Genomic DNA, 22,700 nt, shown 5'->3' with positions numbered 1-22,700 from the left:
CCCGTCTCGGCCTCCCAAAGTGCTGGGATTACAGGCTTGAGCCACCGCGCCCGGCCGAGGCTTAGTTTCTCTCTAATGATTTTCATTCAGGTTTAACCTTCACAATTCATTTTAAGTTGAGAGATACTTGAAATGGTTTAATTAAACCTTTAACTGAATAATAATTGATTTATTATTTTGGTCTCTCGTTATAACATGAAGGCACTGAAATCCTCTGGTTTATTTTATAGCCTTTTAATCTTTTTTGCTCATGTAGGAAGTGGTCTGCAGAAAGACCTTTCATTTTCCTCTTTTCCTCATCAAACCTCTGGCTGTGATCCAAGAAGAAATTTCCTGATGGACCAAGCTCGTTCTTGTGTGTGTGATCACATGTGCGTGTGAGTGTGTGATCATACCTCTGCATGTATGTATATGGGTGTTTTTGTGAGTGCACATGTATATGTGTATGTGGGTGTGTTTCTGTGCATGTGTGTGATTGTGCATATAGGCATGTTTGTGCACATATGTGTGTGATTGTGTATATGGGCATGTTTGAGTGTGCACATATGTGTGTGTATAGATGGTTTGTGAGTGTGCATGTGTGTGATACTGTATAGGCGCATGTGAGTGTGCATGTGTGTGATTGCATATCTAGGCGCATTGTGAGTGTACGTGTGTGTGTGATTGTGAATATGGGCACGTTTGTGAGTGTGCTGTGTGTTGTGGGCACATGTGTAAGTGCGTGTGTGTGTGGTGGGCACATGTATAAGTGCACATTTGTGTATGAGATTGTGTATACAGTACATTTGTGAGTGTGCACATGTGTATGTGGTTGTGTACATGGGTGTGTGTGTGTGTGGTTGTGTGGGTGCTTGTGTATGTGTGTATGATTGTATATATGGATATGTGTGTGCACGTGTGTGATTTTGTATATGGGTGTGTATGATTGTGTATATGGATATGTGTGTGCACGTGTATGATTTTGTATATGGGTGTGTATGAGCATGTGTGTGTGTGTGCGCGCACACATGCATTCATTTATCCTGATGGAGGCTGGGGCAATTGAGGAAGAATGTACATGGGCCTCCCGAGAGCCTTGTTTTGGCTCTCCCATCTCCTCTCTCATTTCAGACCCTCTGTAGGAACTCTTCCTTTCTTATCTTTCCTTTCCTTTCCTCTCCCCTCCCCCTTTCCACCTCTGTAGTCATTAACTGTTTGTTGGGTGCCTACTGTATGTCTGGGGGCTGTGCTAGGTGCTGGGGCTGCAGGAGGGGCCCAGAGGCTGTTGACTCTGGCCGCCTAGCTGGCGAATGGCAAATAGGCAAAAAGGCAGTTTCAGTGCAGCAGGGTGAGTGCCTCTGCGCGGTTAAGTACAGGCTGCTAAAGATGTCCTCTAATGTGAGGGTAAAAGGGGCTTCCTAGGGGAGGTTGATGTCTATGTTTAAATCTGTATGTTGTCTCTTCTGGGCATTTACCGCAAATCAAGTCATTCTGAGTGCATGTACGAACGTTGAGCCCTCTGATATGCATGGTCAGCCGCGCAGTGTAGTGAAAGGGCACACGTCTTGGAATCAGACTTAGGCTCTGTTCCTGGAGCTTTCACGTGATTGCTGGGGCCTTGGCTGGCACATAGGGACCTTTGTGCAGATTACAAAAGGTGTCACCATTCTGAGGGGATGAGCTAGTAACAGGAGCTCTTTCTGGGTGAGCAAACATAAAACGTGCTCAGAGCTGATGCAGCCAGTGCCGGAGCCCACAGCTTGGCTAGTGGAATTTGGCCCTGGTGAGTCTTCAGTCACCGCCTCACACAGGGCACAGTCTGCACCACAGCCTTAAGGCTCTGCTGGGGGCTTAGACAAGTAGCATGGCCTCTCCAGGCTGTGACTTTTGTCATCTGTCAAAGGGAGATAAGATACTGACCTTTTTCATAGGTTCTGAGACAAGTGCATGTTCACACATGATGCCTGAGTCCATAGTGACTGCCTGGTAGACATTGTACCCTCCTGTACCTTACATCCATGTACTTTGCAGCCCAGGGAGTGGGGTCACACTGAAGCTTGTCACTGCATGAGCTATCATCATTTTCCTGCAGAACTTAGTGAAGAGGTCAAAGTGTGTTATTTCTGTGCTTAGATATTAGTTGAACTGTCCAAAGGACTTGCTATGACATGGGTGTGAAGTTCACTGACTTTGAGGCAAACAGGTCTGTATTCAATTGTTGATTCTGCCATTTATTAATTCCCTGACCTTGGAGCAAATTAGTTAATCTTCTTAAGCCTCAGTGACCTCGACTATATGATGGGGATCATACTCATGCTTCCCTTGGGGATTAAACGAGGACGTGCATGTGAAGTGCTTAGCATGGAGCCTGAGATATATGTGTTTGATCATGATTAGTTATCACCATTATTTACATGGCATTTCCACGATATGGCTGGTAAAAGTATAAGGAACAGGCTTGGGATGGCTTCATCCTCCCTGGTGCCTGGCATTGTGGAACAGGATGCAATCTGTCCCTGCGAAGGGGATATTGCAGTCCTCATAAACCTAAGAGGCTTGTGTTCCCTTATTTATGATAAATAATTCATTGTCTCCCCTGTTGCTTCCTGAGCTTTGGAAATAAACGTCAGGGAGATTGACTGTCAGGGCCTTAAAATGTTAGTCTTTCAGGATTTTCTGAAATTCTGGAGTTGGCGTGACTAGAGATTGAGCTGCCCTGTGCGAGTGCTGGGAAGCTGGCCTTATCCAGGGTTTCAGGCATAATAAAATTTGTGTGTCTTTAATTCTGTGTTGGATTTCCTGGTGTAAGAGCTATTTTAAAATGAAGAACTCAAGGAAAAAATGCATATTGAGTCAGAATGAATGAGAGTGCATGTACATCAGGCAATCATATTATCTAACTGTGGACCAGGTGGGAGGATAATAGTTTCTTAAAAGAGATATTCTAAGTCAGAATCTTAATGACTATGGCCATAATATCAAACAGGTGCCATTTATCAGTCACCTCCTGAGTTCTGTGCTCAGCATCGTAATGGATTGCTTTTATCGGTAGTGATTCTATAAAATAGAGGCAGTTTTGTGTTTATTTTTCACATTGGAAACGGAGGTTCAGGGGAGATTTGAACCCAGGTCAGTCCAGCTCCAAGCCAGCATTCTCTGCACAGCACAGATTGTCTCTATTAAAGTATCTAGAACTGACCTTTTCTTACCCATGCTTCAGGGGTATATGATTCTGCAGAAATATTTTTGTCTGGGAATAAGGAAACCCAAATTCCAGTTCTATGTGCTCAGCAGCTGGTTCTGGAAAATGTGCCAAGCCACCTGAACCATTGCATCCCTTGTTTCTTTTCCTATTGAGGACATTATGTTTGCTACATCCATCTCTTAAGATTTTTATAAGGCTAAAATGAGACAATAGCTGGGAAAGTGCCTTGCAAACTTGAGTGATGCGCAAATAAAGGGCTTACATTGTTAAATTTTTGATAATGTTGGGCTACTTTTTTCATAATGTTCATGTAGTGTTTTGATTGAGTTAGAAGAAATCCTTTGGCTGATTCTCTGCCCCTTGCCAGTTTTTGGCCTTGGATCTACAAAGATGATTTTCTGACTAAGTTTCTGACACTAAGTTGTCCCCAAACCGTGGATTTAGAGCAGGGTTAAGAGGCTCTGTGGCTCGGCCCTTTCTTCCTGTTGGAAACTGGGGACACAGGAAATGGCTTCTTTTCCAGATGTTTCTTTTCCTATCATCAAACAGTGGATCAGTGTGTTGTTATTAATTGTATCTACTCCGCATCCGGCTCTGTTCAAGACCCTGTGGGACCCAGGAATTAAAAGGCCAGCTCAGACCTCAGGGTTTTTCATAAAAGGTGGGGAGAAATAGGAACAATCAGGGAGTGGTCCGGGCACATACACACCCTACGTGTGTGTGGCTCACACTGTGATTCCAATCAAGCTGTGGGGATAGTCATCCTGCTCAGCTGGGGACACTTCATGGCGGAGGCACTGAGGTCTTAACTGGACCGGACATGTTAGGATTTGAACTGGAGCTTGGTGTCTGATTGGTAGTGAAGGAGGTGGTCACAGTTGGGGAGAATAGTACAAGTAAGTGAAAAGAGACAGGCATTCTCTGTGTATATTTGGAGAAGTCTAGAAAATTGCCCTGAACAGTCAAGGGGGAGGAAGAAGGAAGTGGGGGCACTGTGTGTGTGTGTGTGTGTGCGCGCGCGTGTGTGCGTGCGCACGTGCATATGTGTAGGGTTGGATCACGTGCTAAAGGACCTTGAAGGCCAGGCCTGAGAGTTGTGGGCAAAGTATCCAGAACAATGGAAGGTTCTAGAGTGAGGGAATGACAGATGAGGGATGGAGACAGAGAAAGCCCAGAGCAGGAAGCTGGAATCTGGAAACTGCATGCAGGGATCTGGGTGGTGAGGTTGCTGTGTGAACAGAGAGGGGATTTACTAGACACACATCTTTAGGGCAAAGTCCATAGAGTTTAGTGACAGATTAAATAAAGGAATTTAGAGGGAGGAAGAAGAATTAAAGCTAACTCCATTGAAATGTTTTGATTTAGAGGTTACATGATTTTCCTTGCCCAGTTCCAAGGTTCTCAGCTCTGCCATAAAATGCGAGTAGTTGACAGCAGCAACTCATTTTCGGAGCTTAAATTATTCAAGTTCATTTATGAATATTTCATTTTTAGCTAGCTAATTGGTCTTGAGGATCTGAATTATGGATGCAGCAAGCTGGAAGATTAGTTTTGTCACCATCGTGTTTGAGGTTTTCCAAAGCTTTCAGGCCGATTTTATTTCTTCCTTGCCATGGAATTAATTGTACATTGCTCATCAGTTTAATTCACCCAGAGTTGCTTGCTGGCTGCCTGCTGTGCAGGGCACCAGGTTAGGTGCTGACGGGGATACAAAGTAATCAGGACAGGGACTCAGCCTTCGCGGAGCCTCCAGTCTGGGGGAGGGGAGACTCATGATGGCTGCTGTACCGCACACTGTGCTGTGCTCCAGCACATGCAAGCACTGTGGCTCCGTGTGCTCCATTGAGTCTGTGTGGAGAAAACACTGGGTACCCCACAACAGTAAGTTTACTAAACTCAAGCTTAAGGGCACAGTTCTCCGCAAGACGAGCAAGTCCGCCCAAGACTCCTGATCCCAACCACAAGTTTAGGGGGGGATCTCCTGGACCACCCTTACTTCTTTCTTATTACTACAGATTTGGAAGGTCCCTATGGCCTCTCTCAGCTTTGAGAATTTGCTAGAATAACTCACAGAACTCAGGAAAGCCCTGTCCTCATTATTATAATTTGATTATACTCAAAGGATGCAAATTAGCCAATTAAAGGGAGAGAGGTGTGTGGGTAAAGTTGCAGACTGGGAAGGTCCCAGACGAGCTTTTGATCCACCCATGGAGTCCTGAGCAAAGTTACCTCTCTCCTGGCTACAATGTAGGATAGCACTCGAGAGTATTTCTAATCAGGGAAGCTCACTCGAGCCTTGGTATCCCGAGTTTTTATTAGGACTCCGTGACACACTGCCCACATGCCACCTTTTAGTCCCTGTCCCTCCTGTAGGTTCTGACTGATGCCTTTTGTTTTCCAAAGTCCCCATCATAAATCCCATTGTTTGTCTGGTGGCCAAAGTCCCTGGGTAAACAAAGATGCTCCTATCAGGAGGGACATCTGGGGGCCCGGAAATCACCTCCCTGTAGCCAAGGGCAAAGGCCAGACTTCTCTTTGGGTAAAGTTAATTCTTCACTACACAATCGCATCCTCGTAGAGTGTTTCAGGGGAGTGGCTTGTGTCTGCGGGATGGCAGAGTCTGTCACTGGGTTTAGACCTGGGCCACAGACTTCAGTAAACTGTTAGGCACCCTGTTTCTGGAACTCAGCTGACATGACACGAGGTGGGTGTTTTGTAGCCTCTCTGCTAATTCTGCTTCTCTGGTATGAATTGCTGCTTCAGTAGGTTGTGCAAGTACACATTGTTGTGAAAAAGAATAAGGAGAAAAGTTTTAAAGACTCCAAGGGAAATGATTTCTTCTTACTCTGTACCTTCTATTTCTTTCCTTCCCTCTCCCAGGCACATGGGCTGGGTCTCCTGTAAACACAGCCTTTGTTCTCCTTGTTTAAATCTAGGGAGGGCTCCCAGGGCCTTCTGTCCCTTGTTTTATCTGGTTTGCCTTCCTGTCGTTAAGTACCTTCTCCTGCTTTGTGCTCCCCTGCCCTGCATGCGCCAGGGAGACAGACTGAAGGCCGGAATCTCGCTGGCTGCCCTGGTGCAGTGCTCTGGTTTGGATCTTTCAGCCGAAGCTGACCTACTCACCAGTGGTGTTGCAGTTCGGTCGAAGCTCTGTTCCAGCAAGAGCCCTCCTTTCCCAGGAAATCTCTTGCCTCATTCTCGTGCCAGGTTTCCCTGAGGTCTTGGGTACCCCGTACTGAGGCAGGCTCCTTTGTCCAGATTCCCTGTGGTCAGGCTGTTGTGTCCCTGCAGACTCTGCCCCAGACTGTCCTGCCCATCTCTGCTCCCTTCTGCCCCTGTGGCCTCCCTCTTTGATTTGTGAGCACAAGTGACTGACTTAATGGGTCCTCATGGTAGTAGCAGTAGATAAAGCTGCTGGTGCCCTACTGCGTAGAGCAACAGCTTTAGAGAGAGCAGGAAGGGACCTAAGAGACATCCTCATATCTACAGATGCACGTGTACCCAAGATAGTGCCTGCTCACCCCTGTTCTGTCACCCAGGCTGGAGTGCAGTGGCACGATCTCGGCTCACTGCAAGCTCCGCCTCCCAGGTTCACGCCATTCTCCTGCCTCAGCCTCCCGAGTAGCTGGGACTAAAAGCGCCTGCCACCACGCCTGACTAATTTTTTTTTTTTTTTTTTTGTATTTTTTGTAGAGATGGGATGTTACCGCATTAGCCAGGATGGTCTTGATCTCCTGACCTCGTGATCTGCCCACCTCAGCCTCCCAAAGTGCTGGGATTACAGGCATGAACCACTGCGCCCAGCCCCACTCACCCCTCTTAATTCCCACCTTTGTTCTGGAGATGAATGCCTTAAAAATTAACACTAATTGAAAAGAAACACAAGTTGTAAAATGATTTTAAACTTGCTTTAAAGCAGCTGTGATCATGCCATTGAAAATCACTAGGTCGCTAGGAAACTGGAAAAATATTGTTATTGCCTTTAGTGCTATAATTTGTGGCTTTAGATTGTAATTATTTTTTCTTTTTCTTGCCAGGACTATTTGACTCTAATAATTATGACTCCTTGAAATAATCTGAATAGTTGTGTAACTCATTAAGGGTGTGAAAAGCTTAGCAGCCTTATGAGAACGCTTTGCAGAGAAGTCCCTAAGCAGTTTCTGAGAACTGGATTTCAGTAGAAATGGTGCTTAACAAGGGGCAGGATTTGTGAGCAGGGGGTTGACAGCCGCAACTTAAAATCCTCCCAGCATTGCTGAAGAAAGATGTACAGAGATGCCAATAAACTGATTTTCTTGAATCAGAACATTAGAACATTGATTGCCCATTAGTACACAGATGCAGTGATATTAGCACCAACGATAATTGTTTGCAGCTATGGAATCACTTCAGCTTTTTCATTTTTAATAAAACGTGAAATCTGAACATATCCTCGCACTTGGAGGGTGAACGTGAGCCCTGCAGTGCCGTCTCATGTGACTCCATTGTGCCCTCTTGTTTCCTCTGTAGAGTTTTTGGTCATGAAGAGGAAGAGAGGCAGGCCTAAGGGGTCCACGAAGAAGCCCAGCACAGAAGAGGAGCTGGCAGAAAACATCGTGAGTCCGACTGAGGACAGCCCGCTGGCTCCGGAGGATGGGAACAGCCTGCCTCCAAGCAGCTTGGAGTGTAGCAAGTGCTGTCGGAAGTTCTCCAACACGCGCCAGCTGCGGAAGCACATCTGCATTATCGTGCTGAATTTGGGTGAGGAGGAAGGAGAAGCAGGTAAATGCTGCCAAATGGATGAACATGTCATTTTCTTATGAACAGGTGTATCTGCTAATATCATGTTTCACTGGGTCAGTTATTACTTGGAAATAGCCCATATTTATTCAGCTCTCACCCATCTGGAAAAGTGCTTATTTTCTTAATGATGACTGACTATTACTGTAAGTAATCTCTGAAGTGAATGTGTCATCTGGGAGTTGATACCCGTGGCATGCAGGTCAGGGGGCTGCTTTGCTAGATGCTTTGAGAGTTTCAGGGATGGTAAAACACAGCCTCTACCTTTGCTGAGTTTATGTTCTGGGAAAGAAGACAAGGTTTTAAATGCATCATGTTAATGGATAACAAATTGTCAACAGGAGAGAGCATTCTGATGGAAAGTCGGGAGCGAATCTGGTGTCACAGTTTGGGTGGTATTGAATTAAAGGAAGGAGGGATGTCTTATTGGATGGATGGGGCCGTGTGGGCCGAAGTGCAGCAGTTAGGATCCTCAAAGCTCCTATGAGGGACCTTGATGGGCCAGTGTTGGCTGAGGACTAGATTTTGGTGGGCATTCTTGAAGAAAATAAAGACTATCAGCTACTTCCTTCAGATACGTTCTTGACTAGGCTTCAGCTCTGAAGCAGCTTCTAAGAGAGGCTGAAAGGCGGATAAATGTGACCAGGGGATGAAGTTGCTGTGGGGTAGCGTGTCTGCAGATGGCCTTCGTCATAGGAATGAAATAACAAGGCTGCACTGGAGCGGTTAGGGCCTCTGCTGTGCGTTCTGTTGTCGGGTCCTTGCACCATTTTTGAAGCCTTCAAACTGTACCCTGTGTTTAAGTTCTTTCTGTTTTGTATTGTGCTAACCATGTTATGTGGGAGGCAGTTCTCATTAAGAACATAGGCTCTGGGTTACGGCTATCTGGGTTTGCATCCCAGCTTCTGCACTTATTCACTTCATTTTGCCTCAGTTTCCTCATCTGTAAAATCGGAATAAAAGCAGTACTGTCTCCTCTGGTTGCTTTGACAATTAAGTGAGATAGGACTTGTAAAGTGCTTCCAGTAGTACCTGCCATATCAAAAGCACCGAGTGAATGCCAGCTATTACAGTGAGCCGTTCATAACCACATGGACACAGTACTGTTATCATCCTTCCTGCTTCATGGATAAGGGCGTTTAGACTCTGAGAGATTACTTAATTTGTTTAGGGTCCTTTAGTTGGTAAGGGGACCTGGCCTTTGAACCCAGGCCGTTCTACTCTGACCCCTGTTCTTAAATTCTTCACTATAAATGCCTCCCTGCAATGAGCAAGACTCTTGGTTTGCAAAACCCTATCATAGTTTGGGTGAATTATTGAGTAACTCATCAACTAATATTTATGGAACATCTAGGTTGGTGGCCAAGGCTCATTGCCAACATCTGTACAAGTTGTAGAAAATACCAGACACTGTTCCCTCTCATAAATAACTCTCAAGGCAATGATGTAAAACCCTGTGGGGCTGCACGGGCTCATGCAAATAACCCATGAGGATCAAAGGAGGTGGAGCTGTCCCTAAATGGAGCCTGAGTAATTGCCGTGTGAGGGCTGTAGCCCGGGAGTGCTGTCATTTCGGAAGAATCCGTATCGTGTTTCAGAACCTAAAGTCCTTTTGGGAAATAAAGATAATTTTAGAAATGAAACGGTTGAAAGACGAAGGATTAGGATGGACCTCCCCTGAACCCGAAGCTCTGATTTCCAGTGATTTGTTAATCACTGGATTTGGGTTATGGAGTCTTCCCCCACCCTGTTCTGCGTGCATGCGCACTCCCTCCCTCTCCGTCTCTCTCCCTTTCCCTGTCTCTCTGTCTCCCATGCATACGCGTGCAGGCCCCCTGCTCCAGCACAGCTAGGTCATGGTGTTGTGTTTTCATCAGTGCTAGCCATCGAGGCAGCTCTGCTGTCTGTAGTTTCTGCACTGCCTGAGCCATTCAGAGAATCCAGTTCTCTCCGACCATTTGGTGCTGTCTTCTCGAGAATCCCTTTTGTTTGTACCTTCACAGGGTTTTTCCTGTCAGGTTCCCTGTGAGACACTCCTGGGCTCTGCACAATTATGGCTAGACATCGGAGACTTCGCTCTTTTGCAACACTAAATTTTTCTGCTTCCCATTCTTCCAGACCTCAGGTCAAGCTCTGGGTTTGAGGCTCAAAGTCAATAGCACAGACCCTGGAGGCCCAGAAGTTCCGCTGGGTCTCTGGCCGTTCCCCAGTCTGCACTGCCCTTAGCATCAGCTCTCTAAAACAGAGGTCCCCAATCCCTGGGCCACAGGCTGGTACCGGTCTGTGGCCTGCTAGGAACCAGGCTGCACAGCAGGTGAGTGGTTGGTGAGCCGGCATTACCACCTGAGCTCTGCCTCCTGTCAGATCAGCTGCAACATTCACTTCTCATGGGAACACGAGCCCTACTGTAAACTGCGCATGCGAGGGATCTAGGTTGCGCGCTCCTTATGAGAATCTAATGCTTGAGATCTGAGGTGGAACAGTTCCATCCCCAAACCACCCCACCCCACCATCTGTGGAAAAATTATCTTCCATGAAACCAGTCCCTGGTGCCACAAAGGTTGGGGACTGCTGCTCTAAAACACCGTGCCTCAGTGTCTCCCCATCACAGCAGAGTGCAGAGTCTTTCCCTGCGTGTTCAAGACCTTCACCAAAACCGTCTTTCCATGTGGCTCTGTCAGTGCCATAAAGTATTCTGTTTGTACCAACCAGGGTACAATTGATGAAAACTTAGGTTTTTATCCATTTTTAACTGTTGTAAGCAATGCTTTAATAACTATTCCTAAATGGGTGCGTGTGTGTTAGTATGTATACGTATTTGTAGACTTGTGTTATGATTTTTCTAGGATCAATTCCTAAAAGCAGATTGCTGGGTTGGAAGGTATATTAATATTGCCAGATTTCTCCCCAGAAAGCTCACATCAACTTAGATTCCAGGAGTGTCTGAGAATGCCTATTGGATATTATTACTTTTGTTTGTTTTAGTTTTTAATACCTGTAATGAAACAGAAAATACTAAGAAAGTAAAAATATTCCAAAATTTCACTGCCTGGGGTCAATGACTGTTACACTGAAGAAGAGAAGGCCCTCCTCCATTCTGTGTACACCCATATGTATTTTTCAGAACTGAAATTATATGTAATCTTCTGTGATCTTTTTTCACTCAATGTGACAGATAAATTTTTCATCGCAATATTTTTTATTTAACAAGCTGTTTTATAGCGCTTTTTTTAATGTGACAGTTGCTGTTCTCAATGTTTTACAACTAATAGTCATTTTACTTCTCATGGTAGCTTAAGAGGTAGGCACTATTGTTTGTTTTTTTTTTTTTTTGAGATGGAGTTTTGCTCTTGTTGCCCAGGCTGGAGTGCAGTGGCACAATCTCAGCCCACTGCAACCTCTACCTCCCAGGTTCAAGTGATTCTCCTGCCTCAGCCTCCCAAGTAGCTGCAATTACAGGCATCTGCCCTCACGCCCGGCTAATTTTTTGTATTTTTAGTAGAGATGGAGTTTCACCATGTTGGCCAGGCTGGTCTTGAACTATTGACCTCAGGTGATCCACCACCCTTGGCCTCCCAACGTGTTGAGATTACAGGTATGAGCCACTGTGCCTGGCCAAGGTAGGCACTATTATCGTTCCCATTTTATAGAAGAGCAAACTAAGGCACAGATGTTTCAGCCGTTTGCTTTGGTCACACAGCCCGTGAGTGGTGGAGCTGGTTGTGAGCGAGGTGGGCTGGTTCCAGGGTCTGTACTTTTGATTGCTGTGCTGTGTGTCCTTACCCAAAACAGTGTTGCTTGTTGTCATTTTTAAAGGCTGTACAGCATTTCTTCGTATGCATGGGCTTACCTCATTTTACTTCATTGGTCTCTAGTTGATAGGCATTTAGAATTGTTTTAAAATTTTCTCTCTGATCAAAAAGCACTACTCAAGTGAACAGTCCTGAGCATGCATTTTAGATTTATTATTATTATGTTTTGCACTTGTGCCATTATCTTAAATGACTAACAATGTAATGCTTGTTGAGTTTTTATTTAATGAGCTGTTTTTTAGTGCTTTTTATTTTGCAGTTGCTGTTTCTCAGTGTTGCACAGCTAACAGCTCTTTTAACTCTCATAGCAGCTAAGAGGTAGGCACTGTTGTTATTCCCATTTTATAGAAGAGGAAACAGAGGCGCAAATAGTTTCAGCAGTTTGCTTGGCTAGATCACACAGTCTGTAAGTGTATCTGTTAGTTTCCTTTGTAGCATTGCTTTGTTTTTCTTCTGCATTAGGAAAATGCAAATAGGACATATTTTACATTTTTACACGCATACATATTGCCAAACCGCCCTGTAGAATGTGCGTATCAATTATTTTTCCATCATGGGTCATGTCCTCAGATCGCCTTTATCCTTTCCATCTTGGGTTGTGTCAGCCTCTATCCTTGCCAGTCTCTTTTGTGAACAGTTGGCTTTCATTGTTTTAATTTGCTGCTCCTTGGTCACTAGTGGGCTATCTCTGTTCCAGTTATTAGTTATTGGTGGGTTTTGTGTGATTGGGGGCATTCCTTGTTCATGCACTTTACTTATACCTTTGAATGATCATATATGCTGAAAATATTTTCTGCAATTTGTCGTTTGTCTTTTAATTTTCTTTGTAGCACTGCTTTTTTTCCTTTTGCATTTTGCTGGAGTTTTAAATGTCTGTATTGTCACCACTGTTTGTATCGTATTGTCAGATGTATTGTTTACATTTTTTGCCCTTTTATTGTAGTTTACAAAATTTACCTCATATCCCCTCCAATTTAAAAAAAAATGCTTCTATTTATTTGTCTGTTATCTGTATGGTTTTATTTTATGTATATCTTTGATTCATTTGGACATTGCATTTTTGTTTTCTGTAAGTTGGGAAGTAAGGCAGTTATATAGTTGACTTTTTAACAACCTGGGGATTAAGGGCACCATCCCACTGTCAACAGTTATTTTGAAGTATAGCTTTTGACTCTCCTCAAACTTAACTAGTAATAGCCTACTGTTGACCAGAAGCCTTACCAACAGTCAATGAACACATATTTGGTATGTTATATGTATTATATACCATTTCCTTATAATAAAGTAAGCTAGAGAAACAGAAATGGTATTAAGAAAGTCGTAAGGGGCCGGGCGCGGTGGTTCAAGCCTGTAATCCCAGCACTTTGGGAGGCTGAGACGGGCGGATCACGACGTCAGGAGATCGAGACCATCCTGGCTAACATAGTGAAACCCCATCTCTACTAAAAAATACAAAAAACTAGCCGGGCGAGGTGGCGGGCGCCTGTAGTCCCAGCTACTCGGGAGGCTGAGGCAGGAGAATGGCGTGAACCCGGGAGGCGGAGCTTGAAGTGAGCTCAGATCCAGCCACTGCACTCCAGCCTGGGCGACAGAGCGAGACTCCGCCTCAAAAAAAAAAAAAAAAAAGAAAGTCGTAAGGAAGAGAGAATGTATTTACTCTTCGTTGAGTAGAAGTGGACCATCATGGAGATCTTCATCCTCCTCCTCCTCATGTTGAGTGGGCTGAGGAGGAAGAGGAGGGGTTGGTGTTTCTGGAGGGGTGGGAGACATGGAAGACATTTCAGTATAAGTTCACCCTTGCAGTTCAAACCCATGTTGTCCAAGGGTCAACTGTATATATTTGACCCATAAATCTAGGGAAAGGAATTATTTTAATAAATATAATTCAGTAGATAAAATATTTGAAGTCATAGGGTCCATGGAGAAAATATAGATCTGGCGGTTCAGTCTCAAAAACCCCTTAAAAAATACAACTTTGTGTTTTGAAATAATTATGAATTCACAGGAAGCTGCAAAGATAATACAGAAGAGTCCCATGTGTCCCTCACCTGGTCTCTTCCAGTGGCTCCACCCTACACAACCCTAGCACGGTATCAGAATCAGGACGTTGGCCTTAGAGTGCACGTGACTTGCTGCCAAGTTGCCACTCACAAGTATGGCCTGTGCTCACCGCCAGAAACCAGAACCGCTCTGTAGTCCCAGGGCCATGCACCCTGTCCCTCGATCGCCACCCTCACCTGGCACCTGCCAACCTGTTCTCCCACTGTGTGACTTTGTCATTTTGGGAACACTGTGTAAATGGACTCACACAGTATGTGACCTTTTGTGGTTGGCTTAAAGAACTCCCCTTTTAGACCTAAGTTCTAATTTTATGACTGAGGAATTTGAGGTGCAGAAGTGATGGTGATCCAGTTACATGACTTATTTGGGGCTGGCTGGGGCCCGCGTCTCCCGACTCCTGCCCTGTTGCCAGTTTGCTTGATCATATCTGTGCCTTAAGACCACTCTCATTTCTACCTTATGGATGGAGATTTTCTCCAGTTCAGCGTGTCTCTGTCATATTTTACTCTAACCTTATAAGCAATGGAAGTGGCACCCTGTGTGGATTCCTGATGCTTATTTTCTACTCTGTAATAATTAGGCAGTCTCTTCGGCAAAGGCAGACAGACAGGGTCCTTTCTAATCAGATTATTGGCTTCCTCCAGGAATAGCTGTAGAGAAAATGGCCTCATATTCCATTGATTTTAATGACCTAAATTGACTTTAATTTAACAAATACCAAATGGAAAGGTAGACGCTCTGGGTGTTTTTCCCTTTCTGGCCACTGTTGAAGCTCTAAAATATGCAGAAATGACCTTATGCCCAGCTGCCTTGTGGCTGGCATTCATGTGATTGCACCGTGTTCCCTAGTTTGCCAAGCACAATATTACAATTTGGAAAATTCTCGAGTAATTGTTTTAATATGTGCTCTGTCAAGAGCAGTCTAGTGACATTTCAAACAACTGACCTTGGTTCTATAGCTTGTTAAAACAATTAGAAGAAAACAAAATAAGCTTTTTCTTACCCTGAACCATGGCAAGTTAAAATAACTCTTTTGATATGTTTTCAACATTTATTTATTTTATTCTGCATTTGAATGGCAGAAGAAACCAGGAAAAGAGATTTTTTTTTTTTTTTTTTTTTTTTTCCTGTAGTTAGGTAGCATAGCTAGCTGGTGTTTTGAAAATGTTTTGCAGCCTACAGAAATCAATATGTCACATTTATAAAAGTGACTTATGAACTTTTCTAAGCTTGTTCTTTCTGGGGTCATTTTATGCAAAGAGAGTTGTGAAAATTTCCTCTTATTCTCATTAAATTCTTCCTATCAAAGACAAGGCATTCACTTTATGGTCTTACTTAAGATGCACCTGTAATCTTCATGATGATTTTTTATTACAGTGTTTCAAGTCTCTGCCTTCTGCTGTATTTGTGTTAGCAAAACAGCTGACTTGATAAATACCTGCCATGACTGAAAATGGTTTTGAGTGAGTCATGTTTGAAAATTTGCAGGTGAAAATGTGTTTCTGAACATCTCACTTTTCTCTGCGGAAAGACGGATAGTGGTAATGTCTGTTTCTTTTTGCTGCCTGTAAATCCTCAGTTTTTCCTCTGTACTAACTGAGTGAGTGGAAGCCCAGTGGCCTCCAGCCATGTTTGGTCTTGTGCGTACTTGTGAGTGTGGCTTCTGCGTGGCCCAGTTCATGCCACTGCTCCTGCCTACCTGCTCTGTGAGCGGCCCCTCTTCTGCCTATCATGTCACTGCCCCTGATTAAGGGGAGACCTGGTTACACCTGATAGCAGAGCTACCCCGAGTGACAGTGGCTCAATATTCCTGTGCTTGCTTTCTTGTTGGTGTTGCAGGTCCTCAGGGGCTCTGCTCACTCAGGGACCCAGCTGGAGAGAGCAGCCACCATCTTGAATGTAGCAGGTCATGGTACAGGAGGGAAGAGAGCGCTAGGTGGTTTCATCTTGGCTCAGAAGAGCATCTGTCATTTCTTCTCTGCACAGTTCACTTGCCAGTGTATTAGTCTGTTTTCACACTGCTGTAAAGAACTACCTGAGACTGGGTAAGTTATCAAGAAAGGTTTAATTGATTCACAGTTCTGTAGGCTTAACAGGAGGCATGACTGGGAGGCCTCAGGAAACTTACAATCATGGCAGAAGGTGAAGGGAAATCAAGGACGGTCTTCATATGGTGGCAGGAGAGAGAGAATGAATGAAGGGGGAAGTGCCTCACACTTTTAAACCATCAGATCTCATGAGAACTCACTCACTATCATGAGAACAGTAAGGAGGAAATCCACCCCCATGATCCAATCACCTTCCACCAGGCCCCTCCTCCAATTCAACATGAAATTTGGGTGGAGACACAAATCCAAACCATATCGGCCAGCAGGGAATCACATGGTCCCGCCTGACATCAAGGGCCCAAGAAGTGCAGTTCTGCCCCGTTCGCGGGGTAGGGGAGACCTGGAAATGCTTGGTGACCATCACTAGTGATGGCCACATGGTTCTTATCCATTTACCTGATTCTACCACCAGCTGTGTTCTCATGTCTTGCAAATATCTTCCTTGCCCATGTTTCAGTTTGGGTGTCCCCCAAGCAGTTTAAGGTATGCAGCGTGGTCAATCCTAAACTCATCCAGCTCCCAACTGATGTTCCTCCTCTATTTCCTCTTGGTGACTGATCCCCACCATTCAGCCAGAAACATCCCTGTCACGTCCCGACACTTACCGTGGTCAACTGACTACCTGCTCAATATCTCTTCAGTCCTTCCCCCGTCCCTGCTGTTGTCCTCGTGGGTCCATCATCCTTTCTGTGGACTCTGTGACCACTCCAGTCTGCCTATCCACCCCAATTCATGCTCTGTGTACACCAGTGGTTTGCAGATATTCTGGGGGATTTATCCCCATTAAGTATTTATTTAGTAATAAGTTGCATTTTTAGAATTGAATAAGCATCTATAGCGTTCTTACTATGGGCCTGCCTCTCTTCTGAGTGTCTTACAGATATTCATTCATTTCCTCTTCATAAAAGCCCTATGAGGCAGTTACTGTTTTTATTCCCATTTCATGGATGAGGAAACTGGGGCAAGCATCCTATCCAGTGTCACCCCGTAGTAAGCGATGGACCAGGGATGTGGACTCAGGCCTTTTGGCTCAGATACGTATAGACTGCTGTATTAATACGCTGTAGGTGTTATAATACACACATAAATGGTAAGTTTCAAAAGGATGAGTTAAGAAAGGTAAAGAGAAATTCTTCTTTTTTATTCCCAAATTTCAGTGGATTTTCCTAGGCATCCCTGGCTGTATGCGTTTCACCTTCCACCTTGTCTCCCTAGCGTTAAGCATCTTTATGACATATGAACCCATCTTATCCTTACTCTGGATGCACCCCTTCATGACACCCACTGCTGTTCCGGGACAGCCTAAGCTCCTTAAGAACCTGCTGGGTCACTTAGGACCTAGCCGCTACTCGCTCTGCACCTTGACGTCTTACCCTCTCCCACTTTGCCCACCTCCGGATCTGCAGTGAACCTCTGAAAGCCCCCAGTGGCCTGTGCCCTCACCATCTCTTGTACGTGTCATTGTTTTTGATTGCAATGTCCGTTTGCCCTTTTCCCTCCGAATATGCTTCACCTTCAATGATCCTGGCACATGCACAAGCCCCCTGAGCCAGCAGGGCTCCCTCCCATCATCTGTGCCTTCTCTATGGAATGCCACAACCCTCTCCTGTGCCAGTGATTCCTGCTGGCCTTCAAGTCACAGCTTAATTTCCCCTTTCCAGGCCTAGCTCCAGAGTCCTCTCCCTTGTGCTCAGCTTCCTGGCAGATCCGGGCTTCTCATTGTGCTGTGCACGTGCATCGCTGTGTTGGAATTGCTGGTTTGTGTGTTTGTCTCCCTATCAGCTGATAACTGAGAAGGCAGGAGCCCACACTTGCACCATGGCCTGGTTCCCTGTGGACAGAATAGGCACACATCTCTCTTTTCTTTATCAAAGTCCAGGGCCAGACTCTAGTCCTTGGTAGATTTGGCACAGACAGACCAAGTGACTTGTTCTGTGTGAGTGTGTCACTTCCTGGCTCTGTCTGCAGCTTTCAGAACAGTGCCGGGCACACAGCAAGTGCTCAGTGATTATCTTTTGAGTGAAAATACCGATTTTCATAGAGCAGACACAAGAACTGTGCAATATCTAATGGGTGGTAAACCCAAAGTTAATTATTTTATACCTTGCATTTGTATTTCTCTGTGGAGTGGCCCAGTGACTCAGATGAGGCCCTGGGTAAGTACGTGTTGTGGCTGACTGGCTGCCATCCATACTTGCTCCCATGCATTTCTGAATCTGCAGCTGCTTTGGTTCTTTTTCTTCCTGCTCTCCTGCTTTTCACATTTTGGCTTCAGCCAGTTTTTTCGCCTGTACTTAAGGGTTACGTATGGAAGTTACCTGTTGTTTGCCGTCTAATGCAGCCATTTGAGTTGGAAACCTTGGAGTCATCTTGAATTCCTCCTTTTGTCTCATCTGCAAATCTCTCAGTCCCTAGTCCTGCCAACATTTCTTCCTTCCTCCCATTGCCCCGGGTCCACTGTCATTACCTCTAATGCAGACAGTTTTGCAACAGTCCTCAGACTGGCCACTCTCCTTCTGAATCTGCTCCCTTTAAGCCCACCCTCCCAGAATGGTGTAAAATACACGGGGTCACGCTGCTTCCTGCTGGTGGGCCTCCCGTGGCCTCCCCTCCCCTGCTGTTGCTGGGCGTGGATGGATCTCACCTTGTCCTGAGACTGCTTTGTCTTGGGCCACTGCCTCTGTATGCCATTGGCCCCCACTGGTCTCATGGAATCTGTTGTGTGGGCAGAACTTTCTTCCTGGAAAGCCCCTTCTATCCTCTCAGCCAGCTAATGAATTCTGTCTCATTCTTTATGGCGTGCACCATCCCTCAACTTAGGCAGTCCCAGCAAATGTCTGCCTGGTGAAGGCACCTGCGTATGACCTTTATTACTCCAGTAGCTTCTTATACTTTACGTAGTTCAGATAAAAAGCTCAGATAAATGACAGTAAGCTACATTATCAGAGTTGTTTAGAGAAGGAAGGAAGTGTGGGCCCTAGAGCCTTGAGCCCATGGGGAGCTCCAGCAGGCCAGAGGTGGCCTGCATGAACAAGCTGCAGCGTTCATCAGGCTGCTGGGCTTTACCGGCTTGTGTTCACACACTTCCCAGCTTCCCTGAGCCATCCCCTCCAGAACGTCCCAGAGACTCGTGGAATCCCGATTCTTGGCTCAGCAGGTGTAGCAGGATGAGCCATGGACAAAACCCCTCAGACACTGAGATAGTGAAGGGAGTGGCTTTAATCAGCTGGGAGCATCGGCAGGCTAGCATCTTAAAATCCGAGCTCGTCAGGTGCTCAACTTCTGTCCCATTTAAGGGCTCACAACTCTAAAGGGGCCCGCGTGAGAGGGTCGTGATCGATTGAACAAGCCAGGGGGTACGTGACAGGGGCTGCGAGCACCGGTGGTCAGAGTGAAACAGAACAGAATGGGAGGTTTCACAGTGTCCTTCCACACAATGTCTGAATCTATAGATAACATCGGTTGCTAGGTCAGGGGTGGAATTTTAACTGCCAGGTTTAGGTCAGGCAGGCCCAGGCCTGGTTTTGGGTCTGGTTCCTGGGCACTGGGCTACTTGCCTTTAGTTTCGCTTCTTTTTCCTTTTCTGAGTATAAAACAATATGAGAGGGTCTCTCTGTTCCCTCAGAGGGATTGTGAAGCTCACCTACCCCAGCTGGGCTCCCCAGTGATGCTGCCTCCTCTTCTGTGTGACCATCTGCCTCTGCTGCTGTGTGGGGCACCGTGTCTCTGCTCTGATTCGACCACCGGGGCAGGGCACCGTTCTCTTTTTTAGATGAATAAGCTGAGGCTCTGGTAGGTGAAGGAAGTTGCTTAAGCCCAGCTAGAGAGTACCTGTTGGAACAGGGATTCTGGTCCAGGACCCTTGGGCTTCCCAACTCAAGCTCTTGCCACGCAGATCCATCAGTCTTCAGGGATGCTGCTGCTGATTGGCTGGTCCTCTGATTCTCCACCCCCTGCTTCAGAGTCATGTGAATTCAAACCTCCAGTCCTGGTGACAGTTATGTGTTCCTGAGAGACATGTCAGATAGAAACAGGACTGGCACTGCAGCCCCCATTGTCCCATTGCTGCTTACTGTGACTCTTAGTTAGCAAAGGGTGCTCAGGGCCTTTTGCAGGGACAGAATCCCACCCCAGCAGAATGGTGAAAGGAAGACTTGCTTCCTCAGCATCTTGGAGGTCACACTGGGGCTGCTGGCTCTCAGGGACTATGTGGTAGGTTGATGTCTGGAGGCAAAGGGAGTGGCCTCATCGTAGAGTTGCTATCTGAAGTTCAGCGATTCTCAGTGTGGAGGGTCTGCCATTGATCCAGTGTGATGCAGCCCATGGCACAGGGGGCCTTTGCTCTAATTAACGGTGTCATGGTGACCACGCCTGAGACCGGAGAAGTACTGGAACGTGTGGCTCGTGGCTCTTGCCCAGCAGCCTGTAAATCTGGACATACTGCTGGGGCTGGGGCTTCCATCTCAGGGAGCCTGGCTAAAGCCAAGGGCTGAGTGAGATTCCTGCGGCAGGCAGAATCTTTTCTCTTTTTTTCTCCTGCTTCCTGAGCTTGTGCTATTATTGGGCACCAAGTCAGACTTTGGGGATTGAAGTTGAGTAAGACAAGTCTATTCCCTTGAGCAGCTGAGTGTCTGGGGAGGAGGACAGTGATGTAAATAGACAACCAGATATGGTGAGGTGAACCACCTGCAGAGGGAGCAGGGCGGGACCGCACGTCTGCTGGAGCATGTCGTGGAAGGCTTCCTGAAGGAGGAGGTGGCCCTGAACTCCATCTCTGAGGATGACGTGGGACTGGGGGAGAAGGTGGAGAAGGAGATGGAATAGGCATTTCTCTCATGATGGTTCATACGAAGCCTGCAGATAGGGGAATTTGGGCACATTTGAGGAGGTCTGGGATGATCACTGCAGTTAGTACAAGACCGCCATGGGTGACCAGTGAGACAGTGGCCTCGTGTGCCCTTCACAGGTTTATTTTCCTGGCAATTTCTCTCTATTGGGAAGAGCACATGCTGAAAGCAAGTGCCTGCCTGTTCTTCCCCTGTAGTAAGAGAGATAGGAGGATGCAAGAAAGCCTAAGGGAAGAGGGCGAGGAAGAGCAGTGCGTATTCAGCAGGTTCCAATCAGTGTGGGTGTAATAAGTGCTTTAAACTGCTTTATTAGCAGGGTGGAGTGAATTGGTGGCAGAGTCCCAGAATATAATCCCTTATCAGTCTGCTGTTCTGACAGCTGTTCTGGGCTTTTTATTAATGTAACTGATAACACTTTACTCTCCGGGGCATTCTGAGATTTAATTAGTTCTTGGGCAATTTAGAATAGGTACTTTAGAATATTAGTGCAGTGTTAATTATAAATGAATGCATATGAACTAATTTCTACAAATGTGTGATTGCATTTGCATTCAACTCTTTAGTTGCCTGCTTCCAATTCAACATACTTTGAATTACGAGTTACATGTGAGATACTCTGTTCTGTGGGGAATTCAAGGGTAAGAAACGCAGACACAAATCCTGCGCTAAGAGTATAGGGCTGGAAAACAAAGCAGGACCCCTCCTTTTCTTTTGAGACGGAGTTTCGCTCTTATTGGCCAAGCTGGAATGCAATGGTGTGACTTCGGCTCATTGCAACCTCCTCGTCCTGGGTTCAAGCGATTCTCCTGCCTCAGCTTCCCGAGTAGCTGGGAATACAGGTGTGTGCCGCCGTGCCTGGCTAATTTTTTGTATTTTTGGTAGAAACCAGGTTTCACCATGTTAGCCAGGCTGGTCTCAGACTCCTGACCTCAGGTGATCTGCTCACCTTGGCCTCCCAAAGTGCTGGGATTACAGGTGTGAGCCACCGCGCCCGGCCACAGGACCCCTCCTAAAGAAACACTTCTAGAAGAGGTGGGATGGTAAACAAAGAACAGGAAGATTGTGAGGTAGAAGGAACTTACTGGAGAGATTTTGTATCAAATGGGCTTTGTTTTTCTTAGTAAGGTGTTGGAAGCTCATCAGAGTTAAGGGGGTGTGTGCGCGCACATGCACATGTGCCTGCATGTTGGGGGCTGAGAAGAATGGGAACTTTTTGAGCCCTCCCGTGGGTGATTCAGGAATGCATCAGAGGCATCGAGCGCCTACTGTTTGTGTAGCAGGCATGAGGTGGTTGCTGACTACAGGATGTTGCATGAACGGAGGTCTGTGCAGTAGTTTCCCAGGCTGTAGTGGGCTGGGCAGAAATGATTACGACACTCTGGGGTAAGTGTGGGGAACAGCTAGTAGGGGCTTCACAGGGTTTTGGGGGAGCTCATGGAAGGGGATTCTGTAGCAGCCTGGAGAGCAGGTGGAGCAGGTGCTCTCTGGTGGCTCGCTGGGGCAGAGAGTTGAAGGCCACATAGACGTCGAGCTCTGAGGAGTGGGGCTGGGGTAGAGGAGGGCAGGGAGAAGAGGGGAGGAGAGGAGGGGAGTACCACCCCTGCAAGAGGAAATAGCATTTGCTCAGGCACAGAGGAGCCACTGGCCACACCGAGGAGGCTGATGCAGTGATCCTGGGGAGCATTCTGTGGCATCTGAATCCAGCAGTGGGAGTTGAAATAAGGGGACATATTGTGGAGATGTCGAGGAAGTGCAGTTGACAGGACCTGGCAGAGTTCGCAGGGGGGGATCTGCCCTGATTTTGGCTGGGGGCCAGGGTGAATGGTGGCATCCCTGCCTACCTCGAGAGCCCAGAGCAGATGCAAATCTGGAGGAAAGAGGGTGAGTAAGTTGTGGCCACACATTGATC

At 46.3% G+C, this 22,700-nt stretch overlaps 1 protein-coding gene across 2 annotated transcripts in view; it reads left to right on the top strand.

Moving 5' to 3' along the window:
* Positions 1-22,700, top strand: part of ZFAT (zinc finger and AT-hook domain containing) — a 236,126-nt gene that overhangs the window by 63,058 nt on the left and 150,368 nt on the right. For both annotated transcript variants that reach the window (XM_023223553.2, XM_023223547.3), the window contains one exon: positions 7,694-7,945. In XM_023223553.2, the coding sequence (XP_023079321.2) occupies positions 7,694-7,945 (252 nt within the window). The remainder of the gene's footprint in view (positions 1-7,693; positions 7,946-22,700) is intronic.

Source organism: Piliocolobus tephrosceles, chromosome 7 (genome assembly GCF_002776525.5).
Source record: "Piliocolobus tephrosceles isolate RC106 chromosome 7, ASM277652v3, whole genome shotgun sequence".
NCBI lineage: Eukaryota > Metazoa > Chordata > Mammalia > Primates > Cercopithecidae > Piliocolobus > Piliocolobus tephrosceles.
The sequence above is the reverse complement of the archived record's forward strand: the minus strand, read 5'-3'. Positions and strand labels throughout refer to the sequence as shown.